Source organism: Colletotrichum jinshuiense, chromosome 2, assembly GCF_051148585.1.
Source record: "Colletotrichum jinshuiense chromosome 2, complete sequence".
NCBI lineage: Eukaryota > Fungi > Ascomycota > Sordariomycetes > Glomerellales > Glomerellaceae > Colletotrichum > Colletotrichum jinshuiense.
In genome coordinates this window covers 3,837,514-3,860,686 of record NC_139309.1, presented here as the reverse complement: position 1 = coordinate 3,860,686, position 23,173 = coordinate 3,837,514, and the positions used below count along the sequence as shown (strand labels likewise).

At 55.3% G+C, this 23,173-nt stretch overlaps 5 protein-coding genes across 5 annotated transcripts; 2 read left to right on the top strand and 3 right to left on the bottom strand.

The window, feature by feature from the left end:
• Positions 1 to 3,679: 3,679 nt before the first annotated feature.
• EsH8_II_001005 (uncharacterized protein) lies at positions 3,680 to 4,504 on the top strand (the record flags this gene model as incomplete). Its single annotated transcript, XM_083264303.1, has 1 exon — positions 3,680 to 4,504. The coding sequence occupies one exon, from the start codon at positions 3,680 to 3,682 to the stop codon at positions 4,502 to 4,504; it is 825 nt and encodes a 274-aa protein (XP_083121625.1).
• A 1,238-nt stretch (positions 4,505 to 5,742) lies between these two features.
• Positions 5,743 to 6,667, bottom strand: EsH8_II_001004 (60S ribosomal protein eL15; the record flags this gene model as incomplete). The annotated part of the gene is made up of 3 exons (XM_083264302.1): positions 5,743 to 6,110; positions 6,216 to 6,372; positions 6,581 to 6,667. 3 exons carry the CDS (start codon positions 6,665 to 6,667, stop codon positions 5,743 to 5,745), a joined length of 612 nt encoding a protein of 203 aa, XP_083121624.1.
• A 2,247-nt stretch (positions 6,668 to 8,914) lies between these two features.
• EsH8_II_001003 (PSP1 family protein) lies at positions 8,915 to 11,732 on the bottom strand (the record flags this gene model as incomplete). Its single annotated transcript, XM_083264301.1, has 3 exons — positions 8,915 to 9,560; positions 9,620 to 10,286; positions 10,343 to 11,732. 3 exons carry the CDS (start codon positions 11,730 to 11,732, stop codon positions 8,915 to 8,917), a joined length of 2,703 nt encoding a protein of 900 aa, XP_083121623.1.
• Positions 11,733 to 19,642: 7,910 nt separating this feature from the next.
• On the bottom strand, positions 19,643 to 20,728 carry EsH8_II_001002 (scaffold protein Nfu/NifU N terminal-domain-containing protein; the record flags this gene model as incomplete). The annotated part of the gene is made up of 2 exons (XM_083264300.1): positions 19,643 to 19,765; positions 19,904 to 20,728. The coding sequence occupies 2 exons, from the start codon at positions 20,726 to 20,728 to the stop codon at positions 19,643 to 19,645; spliced, it is 948 nt and encodes a 315-aa protein (XP_083121622.1).
• A 1,337-nt stretch (positions 20,729 to 22,065) lies between these two features.
• EsH8_II_001001 (zinc finger HIT domain-containing protein) lies at positions 22,066 to 23,145 on the top strand (the record flags this gene model as incomplete). Its single annotated transcript, XM_083264299.1, has 2 exons — positions 22,066 to 22,487; positions 22,593 to 23,145. The coding sequence occupies 2 exons, from the start codon at positions 22,066 to 22,068 to the stop codon at positions 23,143 to 23,145; spliced, it is 975 nt and encodes a 324-aa protein (XP_083121621.1).
• Between the last annotated feature and the right edge of the window lie 28 nt (positions 23,146 to 23,173).

Genomic DNA, 23,173 nt, shown 5'->3' with positions numbered 1-23,173 from the left:
CAACGCAGGTAACCTAAACTGGGAGGGGCCGATTTGCAGCTTCCAATTCTCGCGTCCAGACCCTCTTCTGCGCAAGTCCTCCGCACCACAAGCCAACCAGATCCAAGCAGATAGCGAGGGCGCCGTTACAACATCATCCAGTGGGAGCTATCGCATCCGCTTGAAGTATGCAACGGCGACTTTCTTTGATGCCGCCGAACGTATGGGAGCGTCGCGAAGACCGCGAAGACAAAGAGCAATGACAGTTGGGGGATATCACGAGATCGTCGCAACGAAACAAATCAATGAAGCGGAGAGCGTTTGGCGATTTGCAAGTCGAATCAAATCCGTGCCGCTGTCGATCTCGGTCGTTGCTTCGTATCGTTTTGGTCGAGGGAAGGAAGCACGATTGGCAGCAAAATCGTACTAGGAGGTTGACGTCGTCCTAATCTGAGGCTGACGGCAGCGGGAAGCGACAGAGCAGGCCTCAAAGCCAAAAAGCCAGGCAGGGATCCACCTGTGCTCACGTGCCTTTGGGAGCTCGGACCACCCAGAGGGGATGTGGCTGGAACAAGCGAGTTCGGGGTTGGATGTCAGCTCGATTCTGCACTGGATATTAGTGATGGTGAATATCTTCGTGTTTCTTTGTGGTGTTGGGTCCGCCACAATTGACTGTGTCAGTTCTCTTTCACTTTGGCATCGCTCTAAGTTTTGGGGCAGGTAAGGTTCCTTGCGGAGATAGCTAGCCAGTCTCCTAACTATATCCGGGGTGTGGTATAACACGGTAACTGAGAACCCAGGCGAAAACCAAACCACATAGGCAGTGTACAGCCTGCTGGAAACCCTGGGTTCCTGCCAGTTGGAGTACCATCGAGCCATATTTTACATTCAGCCACATTATAATCTGCAATTTGGGGAGGTCTTGCTCTATCATTGTTGTGTTTCCCTGTGGCGGTAGCCTTTTCCCTCTCTCTTCTTGCTTCCTTTCTCTTCTTTGCGGATCTTGAGCCCAGTCAGAGGAACATCAACGTTCCAACTGGTATGCCCTTTTCAGGCAGTGTAGGCTGTGTGTCGAGTACTCTTCGGTTCAAAGTCTAACATCGATTGAGGTGAAGTTCTTATCGGTGCGGATGACCCGAGATTATGAAGAGCCTTCTGGTGCTGGGCTTTTGCCGGCGACCCATTGCTTCCTGTGGCCAAGCGCACAAGTTCATTGTGCAAATCAAGAGAGAGGATATTAAAGTAGCAACTTGCCGCGAACTAACACCACATGGCCGGGAACATGGCCGAGGTGGCTGTGCTGGCGTCTAGAGTCATCTTTCTGAAATTGGAACCTTGGCGCCGCGGCTCAAAGCGCCTCGAATAGCAAGGGCTTGCGTGCAAAAATGGTGTTGTTCAGCGGGCGGCTACATTACTCAAGCGCGGAGAATTATCTCGTATTATCAAGGCAGGGCTGAGTCGAGACCTGGGGGGCTAAAGATGGATATCGTGAAATGAGGTGGAACGCGACGGGCGCTTATTTAGGCGACCTCACTATGGACCATGCTGTAACACTACAGTGTACTTGGAACAGTTGAAGCGAACCCGTCCGATGAGCCGGAAGTCGCTTGATGCACGGTCTTTGGACCGACTTTCCAGACGTCTAGCGTTATCCAATCCTTCAGTTTCACGATCGGGTTTCATTTGATGATGGTCATGATCATGGCGCTTGTTAGACTTTGCCTGTATACCTCGGACGAAAGCATAAAAAGCTTGGGCTGCAGCCAATGGGTATTATCAAGGAGTAGACCGGGTTGAAGTCATCCGGCAGCATTATGAGTTGGCCTGGTATCATCTAGAGGAAATTGCAGTCTCAACAGAGGGCATCACGAGATGGTGTTGAGGTCTTCGGTATCATGGCGGGGATCCCGCATCGGATGTTTGGGGGCTCACCCGCTGTGAAGTCGCAGCCGGGAGAGCCAAACATGTCCGCCCACGACGTGTTTACGGCCTGTGGGAGTCGTTGATGGCGTACCTTGCGTTACCGCGCTCACACTCAAGGTGCCCTGTCCTGCCTGCAATCCCTCGAGCGAATCGGCACTTCTGGCGCCTGCAGGGATCGCCCAGCGGACATATGTGCCTGGCATTTTGGCCGGCGGCTGTCTTTGCTAAACTTGCATGAAACAAGGCCTGCTCGCCCGTCATCCAATCAATACAGCGTCGGGTCCGAGAACTGAGAACTTCCCATGCCCCTTCACTTCATCCGTCAAATATGTTTGCAACTTTCGCGACCACGGTCTACCCCTACCTTTGATCCGTCTCCCGACGTCTGGACATTGATGCTTGGATATTCGCCTCCTGCTCTGCATCATTGCCGCTTTCCCATAGGACCGCCGCTCTTCATTCCTGGCCCTTGACCGCGCTGCAGCGTTGCGACTTTCAGCGCACGATTGGATGAAAGCGGCCCACGCCAGGTTCATGCCACCCATGCATGGTCTCTGCTTCTCTAGACCCTCCTGCGTCGTCTCGTCTTCGCTTTTGACGTGCCGGGGCGTCTTCATCGAGGGCCAGAGGTCATCAGCTGCTCCACGATGAAAATCGGCTCACTCACATGCTGCAGGCCACCGCTGCCCGACCCGTATCGTATGCCACCATAATGACAGACAGTATGATACCCACCCAGCTAGGGCTGCGAGTGCTCGACCAGGGGACTCATTGAAACCACGTCTGCTCGCGGCGTGGCATCCTCTGGAGTCTCAACCGCAGGAAGTACAGCTCCTCCCGCTGCCGCCGCTGCTCGAGTCTCCCCCCACCCCGCATGCCACAAACCCCATCCTCGTACCGCCGAGACGCGAGAGATCGTCAAAGCCGTTCGTGAGAGAAACCTTGAAGGCTCCTCTTCTCCTCGCCGACGCATCCCGGCCTTGAGGGCCCCTTCGCGCTGCCAAAACGATTGGCTACTGGCTGCTCGAAACTTTTGGCCGCAATGCGAAACGACAAATGGGGAGGGCCACTGGTCAGGCTTCATTGGTCAAACCGTACCTGAGTTTGCTCTTGCCTTCTCGCTGCAATAAGAAATACAGGTGACGTGCATGAGGAACAATACCACTGTCTTGTTTCTGCATACCCTGCATCATTTTATTTTATTTTATTTTACTCCGCGTATCTTGGAGCTTGGCAAAAAACAGCAGGTACAATTAGGGTCTTGGTCGTATTAAAGAAGGCGCTCCCGACCCTCCTTCCCTTTGATGTCGAACTTACCCACCAGTCCTTTGACAGGCGCTTCATCACCCTTCTCCCATTGAACAGTCGTGAACATTCCTGTTCTTGGGGCTCTACTAATATTGTTCACATTCAGTCATTCCTCCTTCCTCTTTGTGTGAAACTCTCTACACTCTCCCTATATTATCACCCATCCTGGACTGGTTTCCAGCTGCATTTCCTACCACTCTGATAGTCACTTTCTCTTACTCGATACCCTTACGCCAGATATCTAGACGTATTCTGTATCTCTCAGTCTACTGAGTCGACCAAACTCTTGCTACGAACCTTGTCACAGCCAAGCTTGCCGACAGCTACCTTGTTTCGAGACACCCATCTGGTAGGCTCTTCGCCCTTCCTCGACTGCGAACTCCCCCCCGAACTAACAATGCCTCCAAAGCCTTCAAAGCCTTCAGAGCCTGCGAGGCCTACAGACTGCTACTGTACCAGACTCGGCAAGATGTTTAACCTCTCTGAGAATTCTCGCCTCCGCGGCTCCGGCCACATGGTCCTCAACGTCTTTCGTGCCTTCAACATTATTGGCCTCCTGGCCGTGAGCGCCTCGACCTGGGTCATGATCGTTATGTCCATCCTTAAAGGCAACTTTGCCTTCTTCGACTCTGCCTCTCACTTCTTCACCTTCTCCGTTGCCGTGTTCCTCATCATCTCCGAGCTCAACGTCTTCCGCACCTACTTCGAGCGCAACTGGCCAGTCCTCTCGTGCGAGCATGGCCTCAGCTGGCTGGGAATTGCCATGATCGTCATGGGCTGCCACGTCCTCGCCAACACCACCGTTCCCGCCTTCTCCGCCGGCACCATCGGCCTGCCCCTCTGGCGTCTCATCCTTGCCTCGGGCATCCTCGCCATCACTTTTGGCTTCTTCAATGTCGTCTCGTCCATCATCTTCCGCGACAGCAACAATGGCATCAATGCCCGCAACATCCGTAGCGATGGCACCCTCGCGTCGGGCAAGAACTCCTTCGCCGATGGTTACTCGGTCCGCAGCGAATCCATCCGCCATGAGAAGCAGGAGAAGAGCTTTAGGCGCCTGACGCAGAAGTTCACTCCTTGGTCCAAGGGCAATGCTCGCCCCAAGATCAGCCACCCTATCGCTCCCGACGTCGAGCAGGGCCACGCTTCAGATGCGGATAGAGACTGGGACGAGGACCGCCGCAGCCCCATCATGCCCGAGGTAGCTCGTCCACCAACCGCCATGCACCCCATGAACACCGGCAACACCCGCTTCACCAAGTACAGCGAGGCCAGCAACATTGATCGCTTCTAATCGGACATTGTCTTTGCGATGGGCTCCTAGAGTTGGTTCTCACCGGGAGGTAGAGAGGGCCATCAGTGGAAGGGCCCGCTGTGCATAGCAGCCGCTGGGACAGCAGAGTATTTATCCGGAATGGATAGGGGATAATGGCGTTTTACGGATGACTTTATTTGGCATTGAAAAAATACCCGGCACGACGGCACGGTGTTCGGCGAGGGATATGAGATTGAGGGGGATCTTTTCTTATAAATGATTGGCAGCAGCCAACCGTGTTAATCCATATCTGGGCAGGCGGGGACGATCTGGGATGATAGAACCAGTCAGTAATTGAAAAGCTCCATTCATCGTTCTTGCCCAACCTGCGAAAATAAGTGAGCGCCTCTTACAGCATGACGAGATGTTTGTGTGAATTCGTCTCGCCTACTCTTTACAAATTTTGAAAATCCGGCCCCGAAGCCAACGAAGTCGGCTAGGGAGGTGGCCAAATTCCTAGCATAACCACCCCTCTCTACCAACGTCTCATAAGTCGCGGGTGGCCTTGTGGTAGTGGCCAGTATCCCCTCAAGGCGAGCGGGTGTTGGCGACAGAGCAGCGTATCCATCGCATGCGCTGAACAGGTGCCACGGGCCCTCATTTCGACTCCAGCCCTGCCAGCGATCCATTCACATCTTTGAACTCCACATGCCGAATGGAAAGCCCCAGTCAAAATTTTCACGATCTCCAAAGCAAAAAGTAGGGGTCCCGGAAGGGCCGTCCTAAATGGACATGACTTTGGCCATACCGTTTAGCAGCCGCACAGTGTCCAGCTGAGGGCAACCAACCCCAGAGCAGATTGGAGACGGCATTCTTACTACAGGATTTGTGTTCGCGGTAGGATCAGTTTCATGTAGCACCACGGAGCGAATAGCGAGGAGAAAAGGGGGGAAGTCGAGGACCAAGGATTGGTATCACGAAAATCACATAATTCATCATTTTACGCCCGCCAAAGTTATGTAAGAACCTCGAAAAGTCTGTTCCATTTTTCGTATCGTAATGAATTTCCCTGGGGTCAAGCCAGAACACTCCAGCGCATGATATCAAGTGCTTTCTGAAGTTGTTGTCGAAGAAGCTGCAGCATCCCGAATGCCGCCCATGAACCACCGCCGTGTCCTCGAACACCACACCTGGCAGCCGTTGTCGTCGAGGACGAAGACACGGAGACCTTTTCTGAATAATCGACAGTAGCGACCACGTCAGAAGACGCGAGTCGTTTACCGGTAGCGCCACAGGGAGAGGGTGTTGTGGCGCTTCCAGGTCTTTCTGCGGCCAGCCTTGGTCTTGTTGTAGCGGTGACCCTTGTTGAGGCCGCGGGACTTCTTGCCGGTGGCGGTGAGGCCGCGGGACTCGCGGTGCTTGTGGACGGGGGCGACGATCCAGTTGATGCGGGCATCCTGGCGGATGGCCTTGTGCTGGGGGTCGACGAGGATGACCTCGTAGTACTTGTAGGTGGAGTCCTGGTTAACCCAGTAAGAGTTAAGGACGCGCAAGTTGGCGCAGCGGCGGCCGACACGCTCCTCGGCGGTGGACTTGAGGGAGCGCTGGTACTTGAGCTGGTTAACACCCTGGTTGGTGGGCTTGCCTGTGATTCCAATCCCGTTAGCAATCTGCGTCTCTCATCGGTACCGAAATGCAGAGGATCGCTCCGCAGCGAGTACGTCGCATGTTGCATTTGGATTCGACGTACCGAAGGTGGCACCCTTGGCAACGGGCTTCTTGCGGCCTCCACGGCGGACGCGGACGCGGTAGACGACGTAGCCCTGCTTGGCCTTGTAACCGAGGCGGCGAGCCTTGTCGGGGCGCGAGGGACGCGAGGCGCGGTGAATGACATTCAGCTGTCGGAGCTATATTGATGCAGTCTCAGCAAATGTTCAACGACTGTATAGCAGGAACGCAGGTTTTTCTCGGGCCCCTCTCCAACCCCTCCACCGATTCTCGACCAGGCCTTCCGTCCGTGAAAGGGACCAAATTGAGAGTGTCGGCGGCAAGGCAAGAGAGGCGAGAAACCTGTGTGCGTCCACATTGTCGGAATTGGGTGAATTTTCAACGTACTTCCCAGCAGCGAACACGCAGAAGGAAGCGCATCACATCGGACTGCTTCTTCTTCTGGAGCTCTTCGACATACTTGAGGGCACCCATTTTGACTGCGTCGGCGAGGTCAGGTTAGCCGCTTGATTGGCAAGAAAAGAATTTGAAGGAGACGATGAAGTTGTCAGGGGGAGGGGACAAACCAGCTGTTCACGTAAAATCCGGCTGCCGAGGCTTTGGTGAGGGTGGTGGTTAGTGATGAAAATTTGGCGACGATTGAGAAAGTTCGAAAGTGGAAGTGGGAAAATTCGAAGGCAAGTTGTGCGATTGTCCGTAAGCGACGCGCTAATCTATATGCGGCTAGCGTAATTGGGTTTGCCCCGAACCTAATTGTGGGGCACTCTCTCGGTGAACGGTGAAACCGCTGTCGGCGTGCGTATTTCTTCGGGGAGGGTCATGCCGCCAGTTGCTTGTTGCGGTAGCGGAGTTCATGCTCGATTCTTGATTCGAAACTACGTCTTTGGTGGGTGATTTCTTGACATGACAGGATTCAGTGGTTGAAAATACCTTCATTCATCTACCGAGTGGGTGTGTTCTCTCATGCAATTTTCAACTACTGGAAGAGCTATTGAGCCCTGTGACTTAAGAGAGGGTTTCCACCTTCAACAGCTTGGAGCTAGGTTGAACAGTCTACCACATGATGGACAGATGAATCCATACATCTAGATGAACCCTTTGCTCGGTTTAAATCTGCAGACACTCGGATATTTTTATCTCTGATCTCGCCCAGGACGCTTGACTTGCTGAGCCGCCCGCCTAGATCGTGTCCGTTGCGATCTTTCACTCTTGTCAGCAAGAATACCAACGACTACCATCGAGTCGGCAGAACTTACTGGCCATGATCACCCAGACTTATGGCCTTGGTCGCATTCTGATCATCTCCTGGGTTCACGTCTTCGGCCCCTGCAACATGGAGTGTTCGAGGCTCTTCCTGTACATAGCCAATGATGAATACAGAAGGCCAACTAGACAGTGTCATATGCGAATTGGTTGTGGCTCCGTCTCGCGGGAACCACTGGACAGCTCGCCGAGAAGCCCATTGCGGCGTGGGCGCTGCGTTGTGGGTTTATCGCTCCTCGAGAAGGTTCCCGGGTTGCGCTCCCGGGGTAGGGTTCTGTATGCAGAGAGGCGGGTGGCAAGATAGGTAGGTATGTGTCGTTATGATCAAGTTTGGCGCTTGACCTCTCGTTTGAGAGATTGATGATGTTGTAACATTTAGCACGATGTTTGCTCGATAACTACAACACACAAGCCAAAACTCCGGTTTCCTCCTTTCCTCGGGCAGAGGACGGGAGGCGGAGGGCACTTGGTGGTTAGTCACCGTAAGTGATCTCAGACGATACTGTGGGAGGCAAGACAAGGTGTAGCAGATGGGTTTTTGTTACCATTTTGTGAAGCGTCTACCTTCAACCAAACACATTGTCAGCGCGGTAGTTGCCAACGACAATGGCTTGGACAGAAGTCATTTAAATATCCATGTCTTCTGGATTGGGCGTACGGCATGGTTCTGTTTTCTATACTAAAGACTCATGGCATGGCTGTAGAGCATTGGTATTCGGTCCCCAGGCCGGAATCACGATGTAGCAGAGATGTACAGGTTCCATCACGGTTGACAACCTGTTATGCATCAAATCACCTCGAGTGCAAGAAATCGACCTCGGTTGGTAATCCTCATTTCCTCAAAGTGTCAATGGAAAAGCAAAATCTTTCGTACATGAGTCCGACACCGAGCCATTAACCAGAAACAAGTCCCTTTTTTTGATCTCAGGTTACACCATGCTCGTTTGGAAGAAAAAAAAAAGGAAAAGGAAAAAAAAAAAGTCTCTCTGTCTATGTCGATAGTGCCCTGAGTAGTAGTGAAAGTCTCTCAATCTCCTCTTAATTCTCATCATCATGATTGTTGGAAAAGGCCGTGGTTCCTGAGTCTCGAAACAAGAAAAAAAAACAAGAGTGAAAGTGTTTTGTGTTGTCAACATGTCTTCCTTTTCCTTTATGTCTTCTTTTGTCTTCCCAAAGAAGCACAAAGGTCCCACCGTTTTGACAATTTAAAGCAGAAATGGACACCGTCCAACGCCAAAGGGTAGAGAAAATTTCGCCGGGCTCTTCAGCCACGAGCTATGCTTACAGTGCCTCATTATTGCCAACCGTAACCATGTACGTTGAATCGTTGCGGCAGCAGTGCGATCGAAAAAGTCGGATGATGAAAAGAAGTAAGATATCCATCGAAAAGCACGACTAGGTCTGTGAATGCAAAGAGCTAATATCGATGTAGTTCTCGACATGAACATGACTCTTTTGTCAACGACTGTTCAGTGATAGCCCCTGGAATGCAGCGGCCCAGTCGTTTTGGGGATTCATCGGACCCACGCCCGGTTCGTGTGGGCCGGGTCCTTCGGGGGTCTGGTGGAAACGAGACCGCATCTGGTAGTCGGCCCCCGGGAAGCTGTAGCTGTCCATTGACGGAACGACTCCAGGCACATAGGGCATATTTCCAGGCCTAGGCGCGCTGCCTAGGCCGCCCATGTGGGAATAGGGATAGTTGGATTGGCCATACCCAGTACCAGGGCCTCCGGATCTCTCTCCGTTGAATGGAGGCGTGAAGGAGTTTTGGAATCCGCGGCCAGCTGGGCCTGATGCACCAAACCCTGCCGATTGTTGATCCTGCTGCTGCTGCTGCTGCTGTTGCTGCTGTTGTTGCTGTTGTTGCTGCTGCTGTTGGGGTGCAGACCTCCGCTCGGAGTTATTCGAACCACGGCCGACACCAACTGCTCCAGGCCCAACACCGCTTGGGGCTTGGATGCCCAAGGTGGGGCTGGCAAAGGAAGCTGGGTTGATTGCAGACATCCAGATTCTGGTCTTGTAGATCTTGAACAGATCGGTAACGAGGGAATTGAAGTTGATGTACGAGTCAGCGAAGTAGTAAAAGGTCAACTTCTTCCAATCCCTGGTAATAATGGTCAGCCTTACTTTGACACTCACTTGGCGGTCGACACAGCCACTTACATTTGGAACTCGGCATCGAGAATCTCCATATTCAGCCCATGTTCTTTGACCTTCTGCATGCAAACGCGCTTGGCCTTGGCCTCGTTGCCCTCCTTGTCCCGCAAGGCGTGGATCTCGTGACTCTGTGCCAGGCGCTTGATCAGCTTTGGTTTGAGCTCTCCCGCATTGGGCTCCTGCATGTGGTGTTGGTTAGGCGGCCCCATGCCCCCGACGGCGCTGCCTTGGAGACCGTTTGCAGCCGCCATAAGGCCGGCGCCTGTACCGTCCTGGGCGGCGGCAGCGTTCTGCGAATACATCATCAACCACTTGTACTGCTCTTCGGCATAGTGCTCCTTCAGCTCCTTGGCGGTCTGCCAGTCGACATTGTCTCGCGCGACGGTTCCCAGATCGGTTCCTCGATCAGCTTCAACAATGACCAGGTCACCTGGCTTGACCGTCAGGCCAGTGCCCTCCTGAATGTAGAATACATCCGCCCTTGCGCATTTGAACAAGACAATGTGGAGCAGCTGATTATGCCGCGGCTGCGACATGGCGTACACGTTGCGGTGAGGCGAAGGCGCACGGTTTCCAAAAGGGGGGTGCATCGCGTACGGCGACGGGAATGGGTTGTTGAACTGCATGCTTTGGGGTGGGGCAGCCAGACCTCCACCGGGGGTAAAGTATGCGGCTGTTTTGACCAGTTAGCATTGACCATCACGAACCAGCGCCAGCGTTGCTGCTTACCTGTGCTGCCGAGAGGGTAGTTGGGGTTCTCTGAGTAGCCGAGGGAGAAATCCTGAGGTTGCTGCTGTTCCGCCACTGGTGTATCAAGGGCATTGAAGGATTCGTTAATGGAGCTGATGGAGCCCTGGCGGGTTGGGATATCCGCAAATGAATGTCTTCGACTCTGCTGTCCCTCGGGTCCGCCAAACCCAAGAGAACTGTGCCAGTACGCTTTCTTGACATTCTCCAGGTTTCTGTTTTCGTACGGCGAGCGGAACCCAGTCGCTCCGAATTCACTCATTCTGCGGCCCAAGGCTCTCTTCGCCGCCATCTCATTTCCATCGTGGGCCTCATCGAGCTCGTCAATGGCAAAGTCGGACTCCTCAGGAACGGATTCTCGCAGGGAGTAGCCGTTGCCCAGTCCGTAAGCCGCACCGGTTGATGCCCGAGGCCGAAGTCGGTTCTGGTATTGTTGTTGCCGGAGCATAGCGTTCTCCCGAGCAAGCAGTTCGATCGTCTTCGCTTCAGCGGACTGGTGCATGGACCCTTGCATGGACTCTGTCGCACTCTCGTCGTCGTCGTCGTCCACCTCCTTGACCTTCCCGAGGAGACCTCCGTCATTCGACATCTCACTCAGCATGCTTGGGCGGGAAGGGCGATGTTGCAGGCCGGAGTGTCCATGGGCACGGCCGCGACCCATCATCGCAGAGCTGCTCATCGCTGCCGGGGGTGCATCGGGCTCTAGCTGGCCAACGGAGTAGGACTGCGAGCGGTACGTCTTGGGTGTAGGGTGTAGGGGGATGGCGAACGGAATCTGGGCGGTTGGGCCGGAGTCTCGCGGGGCAGGAGACGTCTGTCCGTAGTTGCTCTCGGTGTTGAAGAAGGTGCCTCCAGCCGAGCCAGGCGGCATCGTTGACGTGGGCGATGGCAGAACCTCACTCAGACGTGAGGGAGGATCCTTTCTCTCGCTGTTCCAGATGCCAGTTCCCCAGGTGAACGAACCCCCAGACACCGGAGCACGGCCCATGACGCCGGACGATTGAGAGTGACTACCCCAAGGGGCGGTTCCTTCCGCTGAAGGAGTGCCTGGGTGTGATGCCGTGGGTGACATGGAACTGCTAGCAAACGAGCCTTTCCGCGGGCGAGGCAACGGCTGAGTAGTATCGTTGAGCCAGGAAGCTCTTCTGACCGGTTTCTGATGCTGAGCTGCAGGCTGAGGGGGATCCTGACGGTGAGAATCAGCCTCGTCGTCTGAGCTCGCAAGAGCCTCAGAATCGGGCGTCGATCGTCGGTTGAGCTTGTCGAGGAGAATTGCGTGACTGCTTGGGGCGACAGCGGAGAAAGTGCCCTGACCCGGTTTGGATGGCGGACCGGGTTTGGCAGTACTAGCACCTCCTGTACCAGAGCTCATTGTCCACCTATTGCCTCCCAAATGAGAGCTAAACTATGAACCTCCTCTCGAGCTGCGATTTTCACCCTCTGAAAACCACAAGAACGTATGAACAATGTGTTCAAAGGAAGGAGGGAGAGTAAATGGGGTGCGAGAGCCAACAGTCTCGATCCGGTGTGGTTGAAAGAGGATGAAAGGCAGTAAAAGCCGAGCAAGGCTAGCAAATGAATTAGTAGCTGTGACATCAAACATTGAAGGCAAGCACTATGAGACAGGATGAAAGAGATGAGTTTCGCCGCAACCAGCTTGGGTGTCACGGCGAGCTGCGGCTCGGCCTGCGGGTCAAAGCTGGCAGCCACTGGCGAACGGCGACTGAGAGGCGCCACGAGGTCCGAGCCAGAGACACTCGAAAGCTGGCGCACGAGGGGGATTGGAAGCAAAGGTCGAGTACAAGATGCAGTAGAGTGTGTGGCCGGTCACAAGGTCCTCTCAGCACGGCTCAGGGCCATAATGAGCTGAACCAACGGTGGGATCGGTGACACGCGTGCAATGCAGGGCAGCCAGACAAGACAGACATTGAGGCCCTGCAAATGAACCAACGAGCAGCAGTGGAGCTTGCTTTCGGAGTATTTCCCGCCTGGCAGCAGCCTCGCGACATGGAATGCGTGATTCGCACTGCAGACAAGTAAAAACAGGTACGTACCGAAGTGCAGGAAACCGGGTAGATCTATCGACAGGGTATCAAAAGGCGCAATCTCTAGATGCTGAGGAACGGTTTGGTTGAATTAGCGATGTGGAATCGGCGTGAGAAGTTGCGCGAGGTCCGTGGTTACGGCTGATGCGTGGCGAGTTGGAGGCGAGATAGAGGATGGTTGGTTTGGCGGTGTCGCAGGCGCAGGTGCAGAGGAGGGGTGGAGAGAAAAAGAGAGAGAGAGAGAGAGGGTGTCCCAGAAATGACAAGATTAAGGCGTGGACGGGATGAGAGTGCGAGTGCGTGTGAGATTTTGGAGAGAAGAAGGATGATTATGGCGGCGCGCAAAGGGTGAACCGAAAAAAGCGCGAATGTCGTCTAAACCAGTTCGTCTAACCCAGACCCGAGTGCCCAAAGGAAAATATTCAACGTTGTGTATGACGAGGGGGTGCGCAGCAAGCTGTCGTTCTCGTCGAATAGGAGAGTGGGCGTGGGCGTGTGCGCGTGCGCGTGTATGCGTGCCGTCTAGAATCGAGATCCGATGTCGTTGGTAGAAGGGGGATAGTAATGCGACAGAGAAGTTAGGCGCATCCCATTGTCGGCGCGCAGTGGAAGAAGCGATCGCAAAGTGGAATGCGGTTGGAGGTGGTGGATGAGATGCTTGGGGGGAGAAGACGGATGTCTTGGGCGGTGCCCTCGATCCTTGGAACGGTCTTGAAGGAGGGATGAGGAGTAGGGCGAGCGAGGGGGAGAAGGGGAACGGACGAGGGAAGTGTTGGAGAGGTTTGAGAAGGCGATGGAAAGAGGTCACAGTTGTAAGGTAGTACGTCGACGGAAGCGGGGGAGGAGAAAGACGTTGCGACACGAGACCAGAGCTTGTCCAAGTGGCTGGTGCGTACCTATGGGAAGGGCCCGGTCCAGGCAGGGCAAGGTTGGTAGGGAACAGACAGGGTGACCCAAGGCAAGAGGAGGTGGTGGCAAGCTACCTGGCGGCGACACAGACGAACGCAGTGAGGCAGGCAGGGTAAGAAAGTAAGTAGGTAGGGCTGCTGGGTTTAGCTGGGTAGCTAACAAGGCGATGCGAGGTGGGAAAAGACGATGGGAGCAAAGGAAGACGCGAGGTACCGTAATAACTCGAGGAAGGTAAGCGTGGTAAGGTAAAGTCGGGTAAGAAGGGGTCAGGCCAGGTTGGTAAGGCCGGGCCAGGCAAAGAAAATGGTGGAGGCAAGGTAAAGAAAGAGGTGTGGTAGCAACGGGAGCAGATGCAGCAGTGCAGGTGCAGTTGCAGTCGGTCCAGTTCCAGTTCCAGTCCCAGTTCCAGTCCAGCTTAGCCTGGTTTGGTGTGTCTGTCTGTGTGTGCTTCAAGCCACGGGCAGCATGCACTGTATGAGCCTGGAATACCCCGGGTACTGCCTGCGGTACGCTAGGGTGCAGAGCGAACCATGCCCTGGTTGGCCTTGGGAGGAGCCAAGGTAGTAGTACCAAAGGGTAGCCGGATTGTCAGGGACGGGAGTGCGCGCGGGCTGTGGATCAAGTCGACTAATATCGGCGGAGGGGACAAGTGGGCAGGCCCCAGTTGACCATCGTACGGGAGAGTGGGAACGCGCCGGGGCGATGAAGCACAACGACAATGTTGAGATGGGGAAAATGAAGAGAATGAAGAAGATGAAAGGGGGTCTTTGACCGACGAGAGGAGGGGGAATGGGCCAGGGTATCTGTATTTGGAGGCCCCTCAGACAAGGGCACAGCAAAAGTAAGGTATGAATGGCTATGACAACCTTGGGATGGTCAAGAAACGACTTGTGAGGAGAACATCTGGAGGACTAGACAAAGTGGAGAAGGAATACGTAGGGGGAGAGTGGTATCAGCAACAGTAAGTAGTTGCGGTAAAAGTCTGGCCTCATTTAGCAAGAAACCAATAATTGTGCAAAGGTACCACCCATGGAGAGAGGTAGGTAGGTAGATAGGTAGGTATTATGCCCAGGAGAGTGAGAAAGAGAGAGAGACAGAGACAGAGACAGAGACAGCGGGATTCGGTAGATGCATAGCTGCGTAGCTGCGGAGAGAAGAGGGAGCCAGATGGACAGCACAGCAACGGTCTGATGAAAAGTGTGGCCCCTCCGACAGACCCCAGGAACATGGCCTCTTGGCTGTTCTGGGTCCACGATCAAGACGGGAATAAGAGAGTGAGAGCAAAAGCGCAAAAGAGCGCTGGTTGCCGAAGCCACCAGAGAGCACTTGCTCGGAGTCTGGGTGACGGATTGGGTGATTTTGTTCGGCTCACTCTTTCATGAGGTGGGTAGCAATGAAGGGGCCCCTGGGGGTGAAGCAGGTATCCAGTGGTATCCAATCATCTGCCGCGGGATGTACAGCGACGGCGAGCTTTGTATGGCAACTGGGTTGAGGCAAGGTACCTCGACATTTGTGCAGCTGTATGATCCCCCCCTTCTTCTTAAAGGATGTTGAATGGTCCGGGTACTTGTGAAAGGGTGTGAAGCAGAAAGCAAGAGGCGATGTGAAAATACACAAGGGAAAACCTTTTTTTCCCCTTTGGAGGGCCAAGCGGCTGCAGGCGGGAGCCAGTGTAGCCCAGTGTACCGCAGTAGGTAGAGGTAGAACAATGATGAAAGAAGTCGTTCAAGATTTGCCGCTAGGCTGCTGATGCGGAGGGGCTTGAAGTCAGGTGGTGTGGTGTGGTGCAGTGCATCCTCCGAGACCACCACCACCACCAGACAGGTAGAGGTAGAGGTAGGTGAATGGGGTTGCACGAATGGCAGACAATATGGAATGGGGAGAGGCGCATATGGGCGCAAAAGCGCAAGAGATTTAGGGTGGAAAGAGGGGGTGAGAAATGGAGAAAACGGAGAGAAAATACCATCTTCGTGGCAGTCACAGCTTAGGGCATTCTTAGAAAAAGATTTATAAAAAGAAAGAGACTTCAATACTCAATACTCACAAATATCAAACATACTAGAGAAGACTCCTTCCTGCTAGCCAGGTCAGTCAGACGATAGGTAGAGAAGGCAGGAGCAGGCAAGGTACCTGCCACTCTATGCCACTCTGCCTGCCCTCAGGCGGCACAGTGTAAACAAATTGCCCGCTGAGGGGTGGGCCCAAAGCTAACCGCACTTGATCACCCACAGGCGCGTACTATGCCAGCATCATCCCGATTCCCCACACTTTTCTCCAGGTATCGACCCACAAATATCCTGCACCACTGCCAGTCAGAACCAGGCTAGCCGGGTCAGGGCTCAGGGGTCACGGGTGATGGGGCCGTCCATCTGCAAGTCACCAATGATCTTGGGCCATCTCCTTCCTCCTCCTTTGTGTCCTACCGCAGGAGCTGGGACTGCCTCGACGCATCTTGGAGTCCAGACCAAGAGGGCAAGAAGCGGGGAACTCAAGCCAGAAACGAGGACAGATGAAAGAGAACAAGCCACCGGCCGAGATGCTAGCCGTGACAAGCAGGGGAGCCTCCCTCCCTCCCCCGGATGTCCCAAGTGTCCCAACTGAGCTAGCCACCTGCTTTGGTTGCCTCAGTCCATCCACGACCAGCCATCTTGCTTCCACTCCAAACCTCCGCTTCACCTGTCACTCCCACTGGGGGGTCGCTGTCATCTAGTTGGTGTACCACATGCCCCTCCAGCTGCAACAGCGACACTGCCGATTACCTACAACCTTCACCGGCCTAGCCTCCGACGCGAGCAATAGACAGACGACGGGACGCGGCAGCAACCACTAGCCATCTACCTCTTTGTGTCGTTCTCGATCAAGGCCAGCCTCGGCGATCAGGAAGATTCCCGAACAAAGTGGATAACGCTGCCGTCCCTCCTCCTCGACGCTCCCTCATCTGCGCCTGCAGGAAATGATGGCACACTCGCATAGCATCCTTCCGATTCCTATGCCCCCCCAGCTTTCTCACCTCCCTCTGCCCCGCTCATGGCATGCAACGCCTGCAGAGGCGAGGTTGCTGTGATACGTCTGCACCCTACTGCCATGCACCCCAGTCGACAACGCCATGCACCTCAGATTGTTGCCAGCGCGCACCGCGATTCGTCCACTACTTTACATCCACAAACCTCTATACTCCGATATTGGCTCTTCTCCGTTCCAACTTCTCCTCGGAACAAGACTATCTAGTCTTTTCTCCTTTGTGGCTTGACAGAGGCCTAGCATCCAAGGTGTCTAGCCTCAACGGACCATTCGGCTAATACCCAAGCTTGACCAACTCCTCCACCGGAGCGGGACGAACAATAGACAGTACCTTTCAACACGTCGTCTCATGCATACTTCCAAGACGGCCCCGATGATGCCGTGAGTCCTCCAGCTCGCTTCTTGCATGCTTTCCCTCAGCCTCCCGGCATGGGGTGGCCATCTGACCCAAATGCGGCTGCAACAGGCGGAGCCCATTCGCCCATCGCCGATCCTTCAACACTGACTGCTTTTGCCCCTCGATCTACGTCTGGCTAAGTCCAAGTTGGGTCTGCCTTGGCATTGCCCAGCAGACCTGCAGGTATCTTCGCCGTACTTTTCTACCACCGGTCAACCGGTCCCTCGTTTCCATCTTCCCAAGAACGTTCATGCAGCGCTGCCGTTGCGGGGTCTCACCCCTCGCTACACACACTGTCGAGGCCGCGGGCATGCGGAGACTTAGTTCTCGAACCAAACATGTCTGTTTCTCTGAACGCTACGTGATGCACATCCCGCCATCGCCCCCCGGACAAGGACGGCAGCGGGAGCCATGGTCGAACTTTCGCAGGGTGCTCCCCTGGAAACATTGGGGGATTTGCCGTTGCAGCCAACACCATGTGCGGAAATCTGCAGTTGGCCATCGGCTCCCATTCAATACCCCACACAAGATCCATGCCCCTCAAATGCTATGCGCTCCAGCTACCACGCAAGGATATCTGTCCCAAATACCGCCATGTAGTGGCATCGTTGGAGACATGTTTCGCTGACCAATCCTTACTCATGAATGGGGGAAAAGACATGTCTTGCGCCGCCGATGAAGCGGATCATGGTATCCAGACCGAGGGTCAACCAAAATTGACTACTAGGCCGCCACTCATGTCTCCGTCCCATCTCGAGGCAATTCACCGAAAGAAGGTAGTGCACCTTTGACGTCGAAAAGGAGCAACCACTACTATGCAGGAGGCGTAGGTGCATGTGCAGATGCGGGCAGGAGGTTTGATTGAAAGGTCTGGGTACAGGCCAGTTCTCCGAGGCCGAGAGGGGTAAAGATCCATGAAGCAGACAGCCTGCTGCTGCAGCATGTTTGTCACGCGCACCCATCCCCAACTAACCTTATGCTCCCCGAGATATTATTCAATTGGACTACCCCTCACTGACCTCTCTGTAGCATTATCCAAGCCTCCGGCATATACTATGGGACGCGTTTAAAGGGGGGGGGGGGGTCATTATATGTCGAATGAAGTCCATTGTCGACGTCTGTGTGCAAGTGCACCACCACTGCTACCGAGGCCCAGGCGATAGCACACCGAGTGATATATGCAATCTTGAATATAGTCCCGCCTGCATGCCGATGCATAAGTTGCGCGTTTGCATTGGATCGCCCAACCCAAGGGGCGAGATAGAGCACTATGTGTGTGTGTGTGTGTGTGTGTTGTGTATGTGTTACGAATTCTCCTCCTATGGTTGGCAGTACGTCGCCTGCCAAGTTATAACACTCCTGGTCCGAGATCGAATCCGGAATGACCTGTGAGAGGCCCGAGATGCTACCAGACAATGCCGCGAACTCTTGTGCAGCAGACTTGATCAACATCGCGACCAAGCCGTCCTTGTCTGAGGTAGACTTATTAGTCAGTTGTTGACTGGGTCCAAATGAGACCTCCAGGGGCAGCGCCATCACTCAGTCTACCGCACCTTTCCCCAAGATCGACGTGCCCCCGAGCTGATGGCGGCCGAAGAAAAACGCAGCCAAGGGCCTTACCCCGGATTCCCATCTCGTCATCCAACCCAACATTGGGCGGATAGCTGTAACGGCACACAAGGGGCCGTACGCTACTGGAAGGTGACTGGCTGGCTTCAACCAAGCAACAGTCGTACCTGTATTGAGGATTGAAGGGAAGTAGCCAATGCCGCCAAACATTGTTGCTCGGTTTCTTAGCCACTGCCCAGCAGTGCGCTAGTACACCTGGCATTCCAGAGTGCCCAAGATCGATCCTTCCATAGCCCACGCCGCATGCCTTTGCCTACCCTTGCCCGCCTCTAGCTCCTCTGCCTTGGTCTTCCCCTCACGCCTCGGGAGACTGTCGTCTCCAACTAAATATCCAGAACTTGCTGGGAACCTTAACATTGCTTGCCAGAGGCACTCGGTTGCAGTCGGTGCGGGGGCGGGGACAAGCATGCCCCCAGCAGGCTGACATGATGATGAGGAGAGCAGCGGAACTCAAGGAACCTATAATTGACCAAGAAGAAAAGCGAGATGCGCCAGTGGGTTGATTCTACATTACCGACTTGGAGAGAATGGGAGGGTGGGAAACAGGCCGGGCATGGCCGCTGGGCATATGGCATGGAATATGGGTTACACTTGGGTGGTGCTGGGCGTGGGAACGCCAGGAGTTGAGAGGGGGGCCAAGGGCGTGGTGGTTCCTGCACGGCGGCCACACCCCGGCTCCCCGCCCTGGTCCGCTGCAGCAATCCTTGGTCAACCAAAGGTCCAATCGACGTGAGGGGAGAGAAAAAAAGCCTTCCGGTCAGACAATCCTGACGGCGACGTCTCGAACGGCGGTCTTTGGGCATAGAATGACGATCTTTGCCCGTATTGTTGACGGCATTGCCTGATTCTTCAACCGACACGACGCGGTACAGGGGTCGCGTGCGCCTGGACCGGTCTCGGCTTGGAATTGGAACACACGGTTCCTATCTCGCGGAGCGCCGGAGCGCCGGCCACGCTGACAAGGCTTCCTGGCCAGTCGGCGGCGAGGCCTCGCAGACGCGGCCAGCGATTTAAATGGTAGCTGCGGGCAGGGACAGCACGACAGCTCGTATTCCGGAGTGCAGTCTGGCGAGGCCGGAGAAGTGGAACAAAACAAGGCTGCGATGAATAACAGTGCAGTGGGTATTGTCTGTGACACCAGCTCGACGCCTGGTGAGATCTTGATACAATTATACAAGTGGTTCTACAGTCGATGTACACCTTCCCAAACTCCGTTTTTTTGTTTGTTACGTTTCATTACCCAAGAACACCCGGATCGCATACGTCCATGGGTCCATCCGTCTATGCCGCCGTCGCCTCCGCGCCCTTTTGGGCCTTGAGCTTCTCCTCAAACTTGGCAAACTCTTGAATGGCGATTTCCTCCTCCTGGTCGAGGATCTGCTCGACGCTCTTGACCTCCTCAATCTGGAAGACGGCAACGGGTCAGCACACAGCAACAAGAGCCGCCGCGGGGGGGGGGGGGGGGGGGGGGGAGAGTGTAGGGAAGAGGGGGGGGACAAAAGTGGAAAACGGGACGGGATGGGAGCGGGGGGCAGGGCTTACATAGTGCATGAGCATGCTCTCGATGCCGTTCTTGAGCGTCACGGTGCTGGAGTCGCACGTCCGGCACGCGCCGCGGAGCTTCAGCAGCACAGTGCCCTCGTCGGTGAAGCCGCGGAACTCGATGTCGCCACCGTCCTCCTGGATGGCGGGCCGTATCCTCGTCTCGAGCAGCTCCTTGATCATGCCGACGACCTCGCTGTCGTTCTCGTCGTACGCGAGGCTGTCCTCCTCCTGCGGGGGCCCGTCGGCGGCGGCGCCCTCCTTCTTGTCCGCGACGGTGACAATGGTCTGCCCCGAGGTGATGGCCTCGGTGATGAGGGCGAAGACCTCGGGCCGGATGTGCGCCCAGTTGGCGTCGGCAGCCTTGCTGACGGTGATGAAGTCGGCGCCGTAGAAGACGGAGGTGACGCCGTCAATGTTCATCAGCTGGGCGGCGAGCGGCGAGGGGTGGGGCGGGGCGATGGTCGAGCGCGGGTTGAGGTACTCGATGAAGGGGCTGGCGATATTCTCGGGGAGGATGCGGTGGTTCGGGAGGAACTTGATGGCGTCCGGGTTCGGCGTCTGCTCGGTCTGGATGAAGATTGTGCGCACGCCGCCCCGGGGGCCGGCGAAGGGGGACTGCCTCTGCCGTTGTTGCTGGCGCGTTGTTGAGTTGCGGGGGAAGCGGCTCTGGTTCAGGAGGCCGGCGGCCGGGAGGGTGGAGGGGTGGTGGCTGGCGAAGGACCGCGATTGTTGGATTGCCGGCGCAGGTCTGGTGGCGGCGGCGGGCCTTGATGTGCGCGCGACGGCGCGGAGGGCCGTCCTTGTCGCTCTGTAAGATGACATTGTGGTTGTGGTTGTGGTGGCGGTTATAGTCGTCGTCTTCGTAGTCGTCGCCGTCGGCCGGTGTTTATCGTCGGCAGTTGGCAGTAGTGGTTGTTTGCGTTGACAAGTATGTTCCGTGTGTGTGACGGTAGGGTTGGTATGGTAAAGGGGGGGGGGGGTGGTTTGGAGGGGAGGGAAGTTTACGACGTTTGTGCTGTGGTAGAGATGTTTGGTTTATTCAAATGCCATGCACAAGGTTTACAGGGTCTCTCGGCATTACACAGACACACGTAAGGGAGCGCCGCCGCGGGTTTTCTTAATTCGACCCAGAAGTCGGCTTTTCGAGCAAATTACGGCGTAGAGCTTCCCACTTTTCTCTTCGCCGCCGCTCAATTCCGAGGCGTTGCATTACCAATCATGGGTCCTCTCGCCCCCACCCCTCTCAAAGGGCATTGGTCGCTAGCCCCCCCTCGGGGGAGAAGGACTGCGTTCGTTTCTGGTAGGAATGACGCAAGGAAAACTTTTTGGTCCGTGGAATTGCCGGTTCGACCGAACCGCGACTCTTGGTGCACTTTGGGGAGGGGAGGGGAGGGGCCCTGCGAGGACCCCGGGAGGTGGGGGGGAGGAGGGAGGTTTTTCAGTGGGGAGCTCAGCTTCTTGGGCGGTGTGCACGACTTGGTGGTTCTTTGACCGCCCGCTCTTGGACTGGCAAAAGCATTCCCGCCCCGCTAGAAAGTTCTCGGGCGGGTTTGAAGCAGCTCGGCGCTAGGACTGTGGCAGAAAAAAAAAGTCTCCCCAAGGAAAAAAGGAAGCAAAAAAAAAAAGGGTAACCAACGTCAGAGGGGAAAAAAGGAGTCCCAAAGCAGAACAACAAGCGTAGCAAAGGTGCAAGCAAGCTGCAGCAACCGATTTTTATATTTTGCCAATATTCTACGTGAGCGGCATTTTACTCCACCGCTCCCACCTGAGCAGAAACGGGACAAAAAGAAGAAGAAAAAAAAGGACCAAAGGGAAACGCGGGGTTGGAACCATACAAACAGCCATTCTTCTTCTTTTTCTGGACGTCGACATACATACCTGTCCTGATCATTTCCGGAACCCAGGGAAATCCTTTCTTGCTGTTGTTATTGTTGTGCAAACAAACCCTTGCTTGACCAGCAAGCTTACTCAACTTACATCTTTATTTACCCTCTTCCTTCCTTCCCTTCTTTCTCTTCCTCTCCAGAGAGGAGGGGGTTCGCTAGGAACACAAGACATACATACACACACACGATATCCTCGGGACTGTGCCGGCATTGCGTCTTGCGAGAGAGACTCCAAACACGCGCCGCCGACGACGACAGCGAAGAAAAAATAAAATGTCCATCCCCGACGACAACCCCCACCACCCTCACCCGCCCCCCCCTCGGTCCCCGAAACGCGCGCAGCACGAGCCGGACGAACTGATGGAGCCGGCGAGCAAGAGGTCCAGGGCCGCGAGCCCCTGGGACGACGACGAGGAGGCCAGGACTAAGGCCACGACCGCCGCCATGGCGAACGCTTCCCTGACGGCTGGAGAGGGGCGGACCGACAGGCAAGCGGGCGACGGCGCCCAGGCCGGGGGGGACGAGAGCACACAGCAGCAGGCTTCTACGGCGACATCGACAGACACGGCTCAGCCGCCGTCACAAGCAGCAGCAGCAGAGTCCAATGAGGGCACCGAGCCGCCGAAGACCAAGATATGCGGCGTGTGCAACGAAAAGGAGGGCAAATACAAATGCGCGCGGTGCGCATTGCCGTTGTACGTTTACGTCTCTGGTTTTCGGGATCTCTCTTATCATTTCTTTCATCATTGCACTGTGCTCAGTCATTATATACATTATCTTTACTGACATTATCGGCATAGCTGCTCCGTCCCGTGTAACAAGATTCACCGCGAGAATCACCCGCCCGACCCCGAACCGACCGCAAAGCCACCGATTACAACTTCCGCCACAACTCCCCAACATCCGACAAACGCATCAAACAACCCCCGCGACCCTAAAAACCCCTTCAGCGTCCTCGATGACTCGGACCAGCTCCGCTATCTCTTCAAACGCTACCCCGGCCTGCAGACGCGGCTCCTCGACGTCATCGCTGCCACCGAGCCACCGCCTGAGATGCAATCCACGGGGAGCAGTCTCAACGACATGATGAAGGCCCGCGCAATGGCCGCAGCGAACCCCAAGAAAGAGCAATGGACCCACGACGTCGGGATCCGCAACGGGAAGGAGGCGCTGCGCAAGGCGAGGAACGCCGACGGCGAGGAGGGCGAGGGCGTGAGGGAGTACATTGAGCTCATCAACCACCTCATGTCTCAGGCGAGCCAAAACGCCGAGGCCGAGGAGATTGTCCGGAAACAGGCGGCCGAGAAGGATACCGAGCTTATTAGGCGTCTTATGACGGAGGACCGGGGTTGAGCGTATGGACGTTGCGACGGCACAAGGG